This window comes from Carcharhinus amblyrhynchos, chromosome 4, assembly GCF_965287045.1.
Source record: "Carcharhinus amblyrhynchos chromosome 4, sCarAmb.v2.hapA, whole genome shotgun sequence".
Lineage (NCBI taxonomy): Eukaryota > Metazoa > Chordata > Chondrichthyes > Carcharhiniformes > Carcharhinidae > Carcharhinus > Carcharhinus amblyrhynchos.
Genome location: NC_137327.1, coordinates 16511854 through 16528400, shown reverse-complemented (window position 1 = coordinate 16528400; position 16547 = coordinate 16511854). Strand labels below are relative to the sequence as shown.

The 16547-nt window shown below is 41.8% G+C and overlaps 1 protein-coding gene across 1 annotated transcript in view; it reads left to right on the top strand.

Moving 5' to 3' along the window:
* LOC145341803 (solute carrier family 66 member 2) overlaps positions 1-5181 on the top strand; it is a 62456-nt gene extending 57275 nt beyond the window's left edge. The window contains exon 5 of the mRNA XM_080186747.1: positions 1930-5181. Coding sequence (XP_080042873.1) covers positions 1930-2104 — 175 coding nt within the window. The 3' untranslated portion in view covers positions 2105-5181. The remainder of the gene's footprint in view (positions 1-1929) is intronic.
* The last annotated feature ends 11366 nt before the right edge of the window (positions 5182-16547 follow it).

Sequence of the window (16547 nt, the reverse complement as noted above, 5' to 3'; positions counted from 1 at the left end):
GAGATGAGAAGAATTTGTTTTACACGTTGAGTTGCTGTGATCCAGAATGCAGGAGGGGAGCATGTTCAATAGTAAGGTTGAGGAGGAAATAATTAGCTGTATTCCTGAACCCTGGTTTGCAGAATTGTGGGGAAAGAGAATGGGACTAATTAGATTGTTCTTTCAAAGGGCAAACAGGGGCACCACAGGCAGAGCGACCTCTTTCTGTACTGTTAACCCCAAGAAGGTGGTGGGTTAGGGTGGTGTGGGATGTTTTTAAAATCTCAAGCTAAGAGTTGCATGGTTGCACAGTGGTTAGCACTGTTGCCTCACAGCGCTAGGAACCCGAGTTCGATTCCCGGCTTGGGTCAATGTCAATGCAGAGATTGCATGTTCTCCCTGCGTTTGCATGGGTTTCCTCTGGGTGCTCTGGTTTCCTCCCACAGTCAGAGAGAAGTGCTGGTTAGGTGCATTGGTCATGCTAGATTCTCCCTCAGTGTTCCTGAACAGATGCCGGAGTGTGGCGACTAGTGGGATTTTCACAGTAACTTCATTGCAGTGTTAATGTAAGTCTACTTGTGACACTAATAAATATCATTTAAAATGAGGTTTGTCTTTAATCTGATAATACTCTAACAAAGGCCACAAATGATGATGTACTAAAAAGGAGAGTTTAATGTGTGGACACTTGTGCAATCTGTTATTTGCTCAAATTCCATTTATTTAAGCTCTTGCTGCTGACTTGTTTCTTGACTTGATTCACATACTTTGCATTTTAATACTTATAATTAAAAGATAGGGGACAAACTTACCCTCGGCAGGAGGGGGCTGGCAGAACAAAATGAGTTGTAGCAAATAAGCAACTGTTCTCTACCTTGCTTGAGTGTTCATTTCCCTTTGCTACTGCCTGTTGCACACAATGTTGGAGTTACATTTCACCTCTAGATAAAAAGAAAATGGCAGAGACAAGTGTGACTAAGGTGTGTATATAATAATAAAGTTAAGGAGCAAGGAAATGAGTGAAAAAAGTCAGGGAGTTAAAAAGTTTGTGAAAATGGTGATATGTAGGTCAGTACTCTGGTATGATGCAGAAATAAAGGGATGACATGTGAATTGCATGATCAGTGGGAGTTGAAGATAATTGGCGAAAGACCCAAAGGGGGGTTAAGAGATGAGGAGAATTTGTTTTACACGTCAAGTTTCTGTGACCCAGAGTGCAGGACTGGTGGGAGCAGGTTCAATAGTAAGGTTTAGAAGGAAATAATTAGCTGTATTCCTGAACCTCAGTTTGCAGGATTGTGGGGAAAGAGAGTGCCATTAATTAGATTGTTCTTTCAAAGGGCAAACAGGGGCACCACGGGCAGAGCAACCTCTTTCTGTACTGTTAACCCCAAGAAGGTAGTGGGTTAGGGTGATGTGGGTTGTTAATTTTTTTAAGTCTTAAGCTAAGAGGTGGCATGGCGACACCATGGTTAACACTGCTGCCTCACAGCGCCAGGGACCCAGGTTCGCTTCCTGGCTTGGGTCACTGTGTGGAGTTTGCATATTCTTCCCGTATCTGTGTGGGTTTCCTTCAGGTGCTCTGTTTTCCTCCAAAGATATGTGGGTTAGGTTGATTGCCCGTGATAAATTATCCCTTAATGTCAGGGGGATTAGGAGGCTACATGGGGTTACGGGGATAGAACCTGGGTGGGATTGCTTTCGGTGCAGGCTCGATGAGCCAAATGGCCTCCTTCTGTACTACAGATTGTACGATTCTAATTTTTACCCAATTCATATCTCCTTACATCCCTGTGAAATGCCTTGCAATCTGTTCCTATGTTAAAAGTGCTATGTAGAATGCAAGTTGCTAATTGATATTTAATATAGTGAATATAAATTTGCATCGGAGAAATCACATTACCTGAATGCAGCAGAATAATTTTTGTTTTTTTTTAATCTCTTTTCCAGTGTGAAGATGGTGCTGTTGTGGACCCTGGGTGATGTCTTTAAGACTACGTACTTCATTATTAATGCAACTCCAGTACAATTCTGGGTCTGTGGGACTATTCAAATTTGCATTGACATTGCAATTTTCTTTCAGGTGTTCATCTACGGACAAGGAGAACATGAAAAATACATCTAACAAGATAGCATAGTGGCAGAGAATGGCTGCCTGGGGTGTACAATTCTGCGCACAGTGTGGCTAGAATATTTTTCTTCCCATTTCTATGGAAGAATATGCTGCTCTGTGACATTATTTATAGTGTCTAAAGTGCCTTAACCAAAGAAAGCATTTCCTGTCATAATTTGTTTCTTACAGGATGCATTCTGCCTAAAGTGTCCGAATCAACCACCAAACCAGGCCCCCAACATGAAATGGGAAGAGGTAGCTTTAAATGTCTTTTGTGCTTTAGCTATCAGCAGGGAGAGACAAACAAGGACACCAGCAGCAAGAACAGAGAAAGCACACAGCTTTGTTAAAAGCAGACAGTCAGGTCTGACAGGATGAACAGAACAGTTCTAAAAATCTCCTCAAGCCTTAACATAAAATTAATTTTGTACTATAGCCTAAACTTTCTGTGTACTGGTTGGTGGCAGGAACTTTACCCACTGCCAATGCCTTGCCTGTCACTTTCCATTATGCACGGGTGATGGGCTTAGTTCCCCATTGTCAGCAAGTGTTCAGAAAATCACTCCTTTTTTAATCTTTTAAAACTTTTGGGCGAATGTCTAACATCTAAGTCCAATTGATACTGTCTTTATAGCATTCTGTGTGTCATATTTAATGACAAAATTTTAAAACATAGAAACATAGAAAATAGGAGCAGGAGTAGGCCATTCGGCCCTTTTGAACCTGCTCCACCGTTCATTATGATCATGGCTGATCATCAGATTCACTATCCTGATCCCGCCTTCCCCCATATCCTTTGATCCCTTTCACCCTAAGAGCTATATCCAACTCATTCTTGAAAACACATACAGACTTTATGTGATAATGAATTCTGCAGGCTCACCATCATAAACCAAACTATATAGAGAAGAAACAAAAACAGATAATGCTGGGGAAACTCGGCAGGTCTGACAGCATGTGTGGAGAGCGAATAGAGCCAACGTTTTGAATCTTCATCAGAGATGCTGTCGGACCTGCTGAGTTTCTCCAGCATTTTCTGTTGTTGTTTCAGATTCTAGCATCCGCGGAATTTTGCCTTTATATAGAGAAGAATTTAATTTAAGATCATTGGAAGTCCTGGGAAACTGCAGCAAATTTAGACTCTAAACCAGTGAGAATTTATTTTTCAATGGATTCTATTAAAGGATCAGTTCCAGCATTTTACTGCATGACACAATGCATTGGAAACAGTGAAAATGCCTTATTGATGTTGCTTCTACTGTTTTACAACATTTCTACTTGCTGTGCTTTGTGTTTCACATTGGCAGGAGTTTACAGTCCTTCCATGATGGGACATGTCACTGGGAGGTTTAACAGCCCTGTAGGGTGCCTGTTAACCTTTGGAGGAACACGACAATCCTGGTGGTGGCAACTGGGGCCAGAAAATCCAGCCAGATTGTCTTTTTAATGCAACAACCACGTGGCTTTATTCTTGGCCTGTTCCCCGCCTGCCCTCCCATCCCCCCGCATTAAATTGTTTCGTGATTAGTGATTTTCTAATTTCCAAACCAAACATACACACAAATTCAATTTGTTGTAATGTGCACTGAATGAATGTGATTGGATAATTAGGGGAAAAGTAACCTTGGATAATGAATGTGATAAAGATGTCCTTTATTGCTGAAAATACAACAGAGTCTAGAATATTTACAGATTATTACTGGAAAAGTGTTTCAAAAAATATTTCCGGCTTAGTAGGATTTTTTAACTATCTTAAAAGGAAATTAAGTTTTCAGGTGCCAAACGATTATTTATGATAACATTAAGGAAGTTAATTCTTAATACTTACACAGTGCACTTTTTGTTTCGATAAGAAGGTAACAGTCTGATATCAATGCATTCATTGTCCCACATCCTCTGCAGCTGAGAGATTGTATGCATGTTACACTTGCAGCGACGCTGTGCTGATTAAATCTAAAACTTGGTTTTCTGTTGCAACATTACCTGCCTTTCTGGAGAGTTTAGGGAAACATCTTTTTTCTTTTTTTTACTCGGAATTAGAAATATAGAAACATACAAACTAGAAGCAGGAGTAGGCCATTTGGCCCTTCGAGCCTGCTGCACAATTCATTTTGATCATGGCAGATCATCAAATTCAATATCCTCCCATCTCCCTTGATCCCTTTAGCTGCAAAAGCTATACCTAATTTCTTCTTGAAATCAAACAATGTTTTGGCCTCAACTATATTCTGTGGCAGTGAATTGCACACATCCCCACCCCCACCCACTCTGCGTGAAGAAATGTCTCCTCACCTCTGTTCTAAAAGGTTTACCCTTTATCCACAAACTATGACCCCTAATTCTGGAATCCCCTGCCATTGGGAACATTCTTTCAGAATTTACCCTGCCTAATTCTGTTAGAATTTTATAAGTTTCTATGAGTTCTGCTCTCATTCTTCTAAACTCCAGTAAATATAATCCAAACTGATTTAGTCTCTCCTCATATGACAGACGTCTTATCCCAGGAGTCAGCCTGGTAAACCTTCACTGCACTCCCTCTATAGCAAGGACATCCTTCCTCAAATAAAGACACCAAAACTGCACACAATTGATCCTCACCATCTGCTGCCAATGGGCAGAAAGGGGTCAGAGTGACCAGGCTGCCTGTCCGCACTTGCCAATGTGAGAGACGCAGGCCACTCGAAGCCTGGGCCTCACTTACAGGCTGTTGGTGAGCTGCAGCTTGTGAAGCTCAGGAGGGCAAGAGATTGGCCAGCTCCCAAGCAACTCAGGTTGATTTGGTGGAACGAGGTGCGTTCCTGACTCCCAGATGGGAGCAGGGTGGCAGTAGACTGTGGCCCTTTTCTCGGGATACAAAAGCAATACAGACAGCACAGTGGCAAAGTAGTTAGCACTGCTGCCTCACAGCACCAGAGACCTGGGTTCGATTCCCGGCTTGGGGCACTGTCTGTGTGGAGTCTGCATATTCTCCTCGTGTCTGTGTGGGTTTTCTCTGGGTGCTCCGGTTTCCTCCTACAGTGTGAGAGGCATCCTGATTAGGTGCATTTGCAATGCTGAATTCTCCCTCAGTATACCCAAACAATACCTCTGCTTCTACATAAGAACATAAGAAATAGGAGCAGGAGTAGGCCATCTGGCCCTTCGAGCCTGCCCCGCCATTCAATAAGATCATGGCTGATCTGTCGTGGCTCAGTTCCACTTTCCCGCCCTCTCCCCATAACCCTTAATCCCCTCTCTTATCAAAAACCCATCAACCCGCTTCTTGAAAATATTTAGCGAGGCAGCCTCCACCACTTCAATGGGTAGAGAATTCCAGAGATTCACCACCCTTTGAGTGAAGAAGTTCCTCCTCAACTCCGTTCTAAAACGCCCCCCCTTTATCTTGAGGCTGTGCCCCCTAGTCCTACTGTCTTTTTTCAGTGGGAAGAGTCTCTCCACCTCTATCCTATCCATCCCATTCATCATCTTATACGTCTCAATGAGATCTCCCCTCATTCTTCTAAACTCCAACAAGTACAAGCCTAGTTTATTCAGCCTCTCCTCATAGTTCAACCCCTTCTGCCCATGAAAACAAAATAGAATTTTTTGGGAACCATCCGCAGCAGTCCATTAAGAATTGTTGATCATGCTGCATAATGCCCTCTATAGCTGGATTCAGTGTCGACCTAAAAATGGCAATTGATTCCAACAGCCAGCGAGAGCAGTGACTTGCATTTTTATGCATTCTGCCCCGGTTTCAGATGAGCAGGATACTTGCATATTTGTAGGCTCGTCTGAAAGCTCCATCAGGAAGATCTGCGTCCATCTCCCACACACACCTCACAGAGCGATTTACAATTGTTGCCCATCTCTTTTTCGAGTGATTAAGGATCACAAGCAGTTGACAATCACCCCCAGTCTTTCATCACAAGGATTTTCAGAGCTATTAGCTAGAATTATCCCTCTACCTTGCTCCTTACACCATATTAGGTTCTGAGCAAAAATTGGAATGGCAGCAGTAATGAAATATGCATAAAATATTAGAAACACCCCATCGGTCAGGCAGCAGTTGTGGGGCGAGTTAAATTTTCAGATCAATGACCGTTCATCAGAGCTCAATTCTCACTGCATTTTGTTTTGGTATTAAAGATAAGACTGTTATTACTTTTAGTTGTCAGCATTGGCACATTTTGTTTTGTGTTATTTTAACCAAACAAAATGTACAATGTTGCGATCTATCATCCAACCAACACATCAATAGGAATTTCATTCAGCATTCTCATCCTGATTCCTAAAATTTTAACTGCAGGATTTTACGTTTGCGGAATTTACCTCGACCTTACTCATTGACTATTTACTCATTAATATCATTTAGTATCAAGTCTGAAAAGAAGATAAACGAGATTTTCCAGCCTCAACCCCAATGGGCATTGTTGCAGGTGAGATGGGAAAATTTGGCGTGGCCATAAAAAGTCAACGGCAACGGTGCCCACCACTGCTAGGGGTCAGAAAAGCCCATCCAACATTTTGGGAGAAATCTTACCAGTTGTTCACATCATGTTCCTACTGCAGCGAGGTTGGAGCACCCAGAAATCTCTGTTCACTGCAGTGGGATGGGAAACTCTTGATGGCATGATTGGAAATAAGATTCTGGCCTTTTTGTCTGCCTCCCAGGACTGATTCATGCCTTTATTTCAGCAGCTACTATGCCGGATATTTTTAAGCAGTTTCACCAGGCTTTTTTTGTGCCTCCAGGAAAAGTCTGGTGGATCAGTTTGGATAAAGGTCAACTTTGGTTGGGAAATCCCATTAATCTTTGTAAAGATGGCGCATCCTTCTGCACTTTACCTATCCTAGCTATTTCCGAGTAGGCAGACATGAGATTGTGTTGTCCCTGGAATTCCTCATCCCAGATAGAAGCTGGTGCAAATCTGGATATCCTTAGCCCAGTTACATGAGGCACACCAGCCCTCAGAGGGCAGAGATGAACCCACTAGGCAACTGGCTCCAAGAGACAATCTGAGTCCCCTAAATACATAGGATATCCAGAGGCTATGGGCAACTATTTGCTAATCAAGTTCAGGCCAGTGCCCAATTATCCCTCTTCCCTAACTCCTAGAAGGAAGTCAGACAATTGAACTTCCTACAGCATAGGAAAGGCCATTGTGGTGTTAGTGCTAACTTTACAAAAATGGTGTGTCCTCTTACTCACCACCGCAGCTGTGACACAGTAAGTGCTACACTACACCAACAGTGAATAGCCAAGCAATTAGTGAGATTGCAACTTGCACATTTTGAAACTTTTGCATATGATTTTCTCTTCCTTTTTCTCTACGAATATTTGCACAAAAGCTTCAGCTTGGTCTTCCAAAATATATTTAAGTTACATAAATAAAGCAGACTAGTGCAATGCAAAAAAAAAATCACATGGCTTGAACACTTGCAATTATAGGTGGCGAAGCTTTTTGTCACCTTTCTGAAAGGTTTTATTTTTTAGCCTGTGCTGTTACAGAATGTTCTGCCGCTGTAATTCTCAGGTTCAGCGTTACTGAGACCCAGCAGGGCTGGGCAACTTTATATTACATTATTAATCATGTATTTTTGTACATGGGTCATACACTGGCAGTGAATTTACCTGAGACACCAGTGCCAATTATTGTCTATTGCTTTTGAACTCTTATCCAATAGGTGCTTCTATATGGTGAGGATGATATTAAGGTAACTCCTGAAGAAACGTTGCAAGTTCATGTGCAGTCCATAGTTTGACATTCATCTATCACTTCCTTCGCCAAAGCCTTTTAATAATTCAAATATGTTGATCCTCTGAATTAACAAAATATCTTTGGAAGCAGTACACATTTCTCCCACTGTGCAGAAATGGGTTTTCAGTCATTTTTATCAGTATTTTAGTTTTATTCTTTTAAGTTTTGGCATGAACCATTGCCTACAGTCACTATGGTATTGATTTCATTACACATTCTGAGATTGTAGTCAGTCGCTTCAAAAAAAATCATGCCAAATGACCCAGTTTGATATATATTATGTGGTAAAACTGCAGTTTGGTTTAGTTCAGCTACTCATTCATATATGCATGACACAGCTTTAGTTTCAGCAGCTTGGTAATATTTACGAGGCTTTAATACAGGACAAGTATTCTTTGAAGTCATTTGTGATACAATATACAGTCCAGGTGATTGAACAAGACTGTACTCAATCTGATTTCTGTTTTAAATTGTGACTTCATGTACATATTAATGCTGGGTACCTCTGAGTGAATTTAAGGTAGAACCACTCTCAGATTTTACATGAGACTGACAGAAGCAGCAGCAAAAGAGTTTAAGTCAAACCTCTGTATTTATGCCAAGAGCCAAGATGCTACACCACTGAACCTTAACCACAGCTTTTTGTATGATGCAAAGAGGGGAGGCGATGGCCTAGCGGTATTACCACTAGACTATTCATCCAGAAACTCAGCTAATGTCTTGGGGACCTGGGTTCAAATCCTGTGATGGCTGATGGTGGAATTTGAATTCAGCAAAAGATATTTGGAATTAAGAATCTACTGATGATCATGAAACCATTGTCGGAAAAACCCACTAATGCCATTTAGGGAAGGAAATCTGCTGTCCTTGCCTGGCCTACATGTGACTCCAGAGCCACAGCAATGTGGTTGACTCTCAACTACTTCCTATGGTCAACTAAGGATGGGCATTAAACACTGGCCAGCCAGTGACGCCCAGGCCCCACAGATGAATAAAAAATAAGTAACAATGGTGAAACTTCACATGTAACTTCCGTCTGCTAAATGTTCTCCGTGGTTAGGTGGGTTGGCCATGCTAAATTGTCCCTTAGTGTCAGGGGGATTGCACGAGGTTATGGGGATAGGGCCTGGGTGGGATTGAGGTCGATGCAGATTCAATGGGTGGATTGGTCTCCTTCTGCATTGTAGGATTCTGTGATTCCCCCATTAGTTGGAACTTGAGTGGAGAATTTCAGATACAGTACTTAGTGGCCGACACAAGATTGCCAGAATATGTACTTGGGAATGAGAAATCTGCTACTTGTTTGATGATTTCCAGTTTTGTTTTGTGTGCTGCCAACATCACTGGTGTTAAATCTGTGAGATTTTTTTTTCTAATTGCCTCCGGTTGAATTCTGTTATGCCATTTGTTCTACACAGCTGAATTTTTTACTAGGGCTCTACCTCGTAGTTCACTGAATGGTGCCCAGCTTAATGCAGGGAGTGATTTTGTGAAGAAAGAGTTCCAATGCCTTACTAGATGAATGGATCGTGTAATTGATCCACACTCCTTATCTGATCAAGCACCAAGCTGGAAACTCCTCAAAATTTCCCCTGATATGTCTACACACATTGTAGACGAGTTTATATTGACCTGTGCAAGGAACTGCCTTTGGGTCTTTTTTAACCTTCCAAGACAAATATAACTTTTAAGAATGTATCTATGAATTATCCTGTTTACTAAAAAAAATCTTGCATTCTACAATGTTTGTTATTCTACTAAATAACTTGAGAATGTTTCATTTTGATGTCCTGTTTAATATTTCATTGCTGATAAGGAAGAGAATTATTGGAGTGTTGTATTAAAGTACTGAATGAAAATGTATTTTCTTGCTTATTTCATATTAATTACATTAATATTATATATTTTTTAAATTATTTAATCCTAATGTATGTGAAGATAGATTATGCTTCAGTTATACTGGACACTGGTGAGACCCCATCTGAAGTATTGTATACAGTATTGGTCGCCTCAGTTATGTGTCAGGTAACAGTGGTAATTTTAATTAATCTTTATTTTTATTTTTGGATACTAGAAATAAGGGGTGGAATTTTCCGCACCTATGTGTTTTGCAGCGGCGGAAGTGGCCTGCCATTGGCCGGCTGTGCAATCTTCTGTCTGGTCCCACGGTTTTCCATAGATTTTCCCGTTGCCTGGACCTTTCACCACCAGGAAACATAAGAACCTAAGAAGATAAGAACTAGGAGCAGGAGTAGGCCATCTGGCCCCTCAAGCCTGCTCGACCATTCAATAAGATCATGGCTGATCTTTTTGTGGACTCACTTCCACTTAGCTGCGCGCTCAACGTAACCCTCAATTCCTTTACTGTTCAAAAATTTATCTATCCTTGCCTTAAAAACATTCAATGAGGTAGCCTCAACTACTTCACTGGGCAGGAAATTCCACAGATTCACAACCCTTTGTGTGAAGAAGTCCCTCCTCAACTCAGTCCTAAATCTGCTTCCCCTTATTTTTAGGCTATGCACCCTAGTTCTACTTGCACCTGCCAGTGGAATCTTATATGTTTCTATAAGATTTCTCATTCTTTTGAATTCCAATGAGTATAGCCTCAGTCTACTCAGTCTCTCCTCATGAGCCAACCCTCTCAACTCTGGAATCAACCTAGTGAATCTCTTCTGCACCCCCTCCAGTGCCAATATATCCTTTCTCAAGTAAGGAGACCAAAACTGTCCACAGTACTCCAAGTGTGGCCTCACCAGCACCTTATACAGTTGCAACATAATCTCGCATGGGTTTCTCCGAATGCTCCGGTTTCCTCCTTCAGTCCAAAGATGTGCGGGTTAGGTTGATTGGCCATGCTAAAATTGCCCTTAGTGACCTGAGATGCATAGGTTAGAGGGGTTAGTGGGTAAATATATAGGGATATGGGGGTAGAGCCTGGGTGGGATTGTGGTCAGTGCAGACTTGCTGGGCCGAATGGCCTCTTTCTGTACTGTAGTGATTCTATGATTCTATGCGCTGGTTAGATGCATTGACCAGAACAGGTGCTGAAGTGTGCCGACTTTCACAGTAACTTCATTGTAACGTTAAAGTAAGCCTTACTTGCAACTAATAAATAAACTTTTACTTGCAAATTATGTGTCTAGCTCTTAACATGCCATTAGTACTGGGCTCTTATAAGCCGAATACTCGATCTTTTGTTGGGGTATGTATGAATTAGTCGAATGGACCTACTTGGATTAATATTTGGAGAATGAGCATCCCACCAGCTGTTGGTACTGAGTAACATCATGGCAAGTATAGTTTAATCATTTCCAGTGCTTGCAGTGGATGCTTCCATGTGAGTGTCCTTCTCAAGATGGTGCACCAAGTGGGTCATGGTGGCTGATGGCACAGCGAGAATGCTGGGATGGGGAATCAGCCACCTCCATTCATGCCATGGCTATGAATTTCTTGCCCTGATCATCTTGGAAAATAAAATAAGAGCAAAACTACATTGAAACTGGTTCTAGTATTCAGTATGTGTTTATTGAGAGCACGGACTGGAGTTCCCTCAGGCTTTCAGGACTCCAATGTCAGAACCAAATGAGATTCTCAATTAGCAAGATTAATGGTTCAATCTTCTGGGAGGGATGCTCGCACCCAATGCTGTCGGTCCAATTAGACTCAACAAGAATTTCGCCCACCTCCTCCTTCTTCCCTCCCTCAGCTTGCCATAGGGAGAGGCTTCCTCCAGTAAGCTGACAACTGCTGCAGGCTACCAGTCCCCTGGTGAGAAAGTTCAGATGATGCTGCAGAATTGATTTTTGATTTGATTTATTATTGTCACATTGTGTTAGTATAGTGAAAAGTATCATTATACACACAAGGTATACCATGTGTGGGGAAGGAAAGGAGAGAGTGCAGAATATAATGCTACAGTCGCAGCTAGGATGTAGAGAAAGATCAATTTAACGCAAGGTAGGTCTGTTCTAAAGCCTGACAGCAGCAGGGAAGAAGCTGTTCTTGAATCTGTTGGTACATTGTATCTTTTTCCCGATGAAAGAAGGTAGAATAGGGTATGTCTGGGGTGCATAGGGTTCTGAATTATGTTGGCTGCTTTTCTGAGGTATTGGGAAGTGTAGACAGAGTCAATGGATGGGAGGCTGGTTTGTGTAATGGATGGCGCTTTATTTGCAACCCATAACCCTTTGTAGTTTCTTGTGGTCTTGGGCAGAGCAGGAAACATACCAAGCTGTAACCAGAAAGAATGCTTTCTAAGGTGCATCTGAAAAAATTGGTGAGAGTTGTAGCTAACATGCCAAATTTCCTTAGTTTTCTGAGAAAGTAGAGACATTGGTGGGCTTTCTTAACCACAGTGTCAGCATGGAAGGCCCAGGTCAGGCTGTTGGTGATCTGGACACCCAAAAACCTGCAACTCTTGAACATTTCTACTTCATTCCCATTGATGTAGACATGGACATGTTCTGCTCTATGCTTCCTGAAATCAATGAATATCTCCTTTGTTTTGTTGACATTGAGGGAGAGATTATTGTCGCCGCACCAGTTCAACAGCTTCTCTGTCTCTTTCCTGTACTCTGTCTCATCATTGTTTGAGATCCAAACGACTATGGTGCTGTCATCAACAAATTAAAAAATCGAGTTGAAGGGGAATTTGGCCACACAGTCACAGATGTATAAGGAATATAGTAGGGGGCTGAGCACACAGCCTTGTGGGGCACCACTGCTGAAGATGATGATGGAGGAGATGTTGTTGCCTATGCTTACTGATTGCAGTCTGTGGGTTAGGAAGTTCAGGATCCAGTTGCAAAGGGAGGAACCGAGTCCCAGACCACAGAATTTGGAGGTGAGCTTCTTCAGAATAATGCTGTTGAAGGCTGAACTATAATCAATAAATAGGAGCCTGACATAGGTGTTTTTGTAATCCAGATGTTCCAGGATTGAGGCCATCTGCTGTGGACCTGTTGCGGTGGTGGGCAAACTGTAGTGGATCCAGGCATTCTGGAAGACCGGAATTGATTTGTGCTAAGACTAACTTTTTGAAGCACCTCATAATGATGGATGTCAGAGCCACTGGACAATAGTCATTAAGGCATGCTGCCTGGCTTTACTTTTGTTCTGGGATGGTTATCTTCTTAAAGCAGATGGTGTAAAAAGAGGGTAAATATTCACAAATAACCCCGCCAGCTGCTCCGTGCAGGATCTGGACACGTGCCTGGGCCAGTGGCTTTCCGTGGATTGACCATCGAGAACGCTACTCTGACATTTGCAATGGTGATCTCAGATATAGGTTCGCCCAAGGCCTCTGGGCTGGAGGGAATGCTCTCGCTGGCCCCTTGCTCAAAACGGGCTTAGAATGCATTGAGCTCATTGGGGAGGGGTGCATTGGTGCTAGTGATTGCCCCTAATTGAAGCATTAACACCCTAACTGGCCACTACATGTTACCTGGGAAGATTTCCCCAGCAATGGGAATGTGTCCAGAAGCCAGTCTGATGCCCCCCTCCCTATTTCCCAGGTACTCTGCCTGCACTCCCATTTCTACAAGGCCAGGGAAAATAGAGTTTGGATAGCGTGAGGAATTGAGCATTGTAACAAAGACTGATCTATTCTTCAAAATGCATTTTTTTGTAATTGATAATTCAATTCAGCTGAAAGAATAATGTTCCATTTTATAAATGAATGTATCACTCATGTCCATGCGGGAACTATAAGATGTATAACTGAAACCACTTGAAGGAAATCTCCAGCATGAACTGCTGCAAATAAATTATCCTCGTGGAGTTATACATACACATCACGCAGCGTCTCTGATATTCATGCAAAACATTCTGTTACCAACTGACAGGAGGGATTTAGGGTTTGCTTGCAGTGAAATATTGAATACAGACTCGATAAGGAAATTATGATGATATGGAAATGTGGTGGTGAGACTGAAGAGTAATGTTAAGGAAATAAAGAAATGGAGGAAATAAATGCTCTCATCTGCTGTTATCACTGGCTTTCTGCCATCGCCATTATCTACTTTCGCAGTTGTCATCCAGGGCTTTCTCAAATTTTTGGCCTATTGTTCATAATGTGTCAATTATCTATATCTGAGTTTCTGCTGCACCAGTATTGATAGAAATCAGTGAAGGAAGGAACTGAAGGGAATTTTTCAAGTGGCAGTGGACAGCTAATGCAACCAGATAGCGTATCGATTCAGTCACAGAGGTTTACAGCCTGGAAACAAGCCTTTCACCCAACTTGTCCATGCCACCTTTTTTGTTAATGATTAAGCTAATTCCAATTGCCTGCATTTGGCACTCCACACCCATACTACTGATGTAACTGTCTAAATGCTTTTTAAAAGTCAAAATTGTACCTGCCTCTACTACTGCCTCTGGCAGCTTTTTCCAGACACTCACCATCCTCTGTGTGAAAAAATTGCCTCTCTGGACCTTTTTGTATCTCTCCCCTCTCACCTTAAATCTATGTTCTCTAGTTTTAGACTCCCCTACGTTTGGGAAAAGATGTTGACTATCTAGCCAATCTATGCTTCTCATTATTTTATAAACCTCTATCAGAGGGACCAATGAATGAAACATAGAAAAACTAGAAGCAGGAGTAGGCCATTCGACCCTTTAAAGTCTACTCTGCCATTCATTTTGATCATGGCTGATCATTAAATTCAATACTCTGATTCCCTCCTTCCCCTGATCCCTTTAGCCCCTCGAGCTACATCTAATTTCTTCTTGAAATCAGACAATGTTTTGGCCTTAATTAGTTTCCATGATAATGAATTCCACACATTTACCACTCTCTGGGTGAAGAAGTTTCACCTCACCTCAGTTTTAAAATGTTTACCCCTTATCCTCAAACTATGACCCTTAGTTCTGGACTCCCTCATCATTGGGAACATTCTTTCTGGATCTACCCTGTCAAACACTGTTAGAATTTATAAGTTTCTATGAGATTCCCCTCTCATTCTTCTAAACTCCAGTGAATATAATCCTAACCGACTTAGCTTTTCTTCATATGACAGACCTACCATCCCAGGAATCAGCCTGGTAAACTTTCGCTGTACTCCCTCTATAGCAAGGATGTCCTTCCTCAGATAAGGACATCAAAACTACATACAATACTGGCTGAGGTTGAAAGAAGGGCTTGTGAGGTGAATTCCAAACAATGGATTCATGTGGAAGATTTGCAGCGACACTGAACATTGTGCATTGTGAAGAAAAATGTCATTCCATTTAAATGCTGAGGAGGTTTGATGGAGGAATGGGGTGGGGGGAGGAGGTTCCCAATGGTTGCTTATTATATATTAATTGTGTTCAAATATATAGAGGTGGTGGCCATTCATTTGAGCCCCCTATAAGTAGACACAGCCTAAAACATTGGTTGTTGGGTGAGGAGGTGTATGCTTGTAAAGTGTAAATCTGTAAGTAAAAGTATGTAAAGATTGGCTCCAGTTCTATCCTCCACCACAGACTTGCCACAGTGGAACAATACTCATACTCCTTTTACCATAGCTGTTCTTATCAGATCATTAAATCTTTGGCAGCATTGTTCCACTGGCATGGGAGTGACAGGTAGCATTCTGAGATACTGCTACCTCTCTCCATATAACACCAATGAATGGTTATACTGGCATCCTTGTGAACCCAGCAGGAACCCTCTACTCTGGCATATCTAATCTAAGAGTGTTAAGACCAATCTGCATCTTTAACTTTGAATTATATTTGAATTTGTGGGTTGGAAAGGTTCTAGTTTAATTTAGAGATTGCTTTGTGAGCTTGGTGCCAGGAAGTTTGGAGGTCCTGTTTGTGAACATGAATTTTTAGTGGGATTTTGTAACACTTGAAGTGAAGAGATGGTTTACAAAGGGATTAGTAGTTCAGTGAATTTAGGAAAAAATATAAAGTAGGAAGAAACTACTGTTGCCAAGTGACAAGAGTCCAGGGATACACAGGCACACAGGGAAAGACAGAAGGATAGTTCAGTCAGTATGCATATGCCAGTGAGTGAAGGCAGAAGTTCTAAACTCTCTGATAAGAAAGCCTGCAAGAATTTTGGGGAACTCATGTTTGCTTAGAAGTTGAAGTAATTAAGAGTTCAGAATGTATTCTTTTGAGTGTCTCAGGGAGAGATACCAGTTGGAGAAAGCCATCTAGTGAATGCATAGAGGTCAGATGGAAGAAAACCATTTACAACTGAGTCAGCCCAAGCAAGAAGCCTTGGTGTTGTAATAGAGGTAAATCTCCCCTGGGATTTTGTGTCTGTAAGGGTATCACTGGTAAGACAGTAACAGCGTGAGTTTGAATAATTTTTCTGGAGATTCTATTGGAATTTTTCCAACCTTTTTGTCCAGTGTAATAGAGACCATTTCTCTTCTTTAATAAGCATTTTACTCTTTGTGTTAAAAGTACACTGGCGGACCCTTGTGAATATGTTCAATAACTGATCTTCACAATTCAAGGGAAAAAAACAAAATTAGGACCTATCAAGCTAGTTTTCACTCTGGAATCTGACTTGTCCAGTATTATCATCGGTTGGGATCATAGCAAGAATTTTGTCGGTCAACATCTGAGAAATTCTCTGCTTGCCTTCTGCCATCATGTGCCAGAGACCATCCTTGTGCGCCATTGAATTGTATATCCTGCAGCAACAAGAATCCAAACCAATCCTGCAGTCACACCCCCAGCAACAAGTACTTCCAGCTCGTCATTCAGTA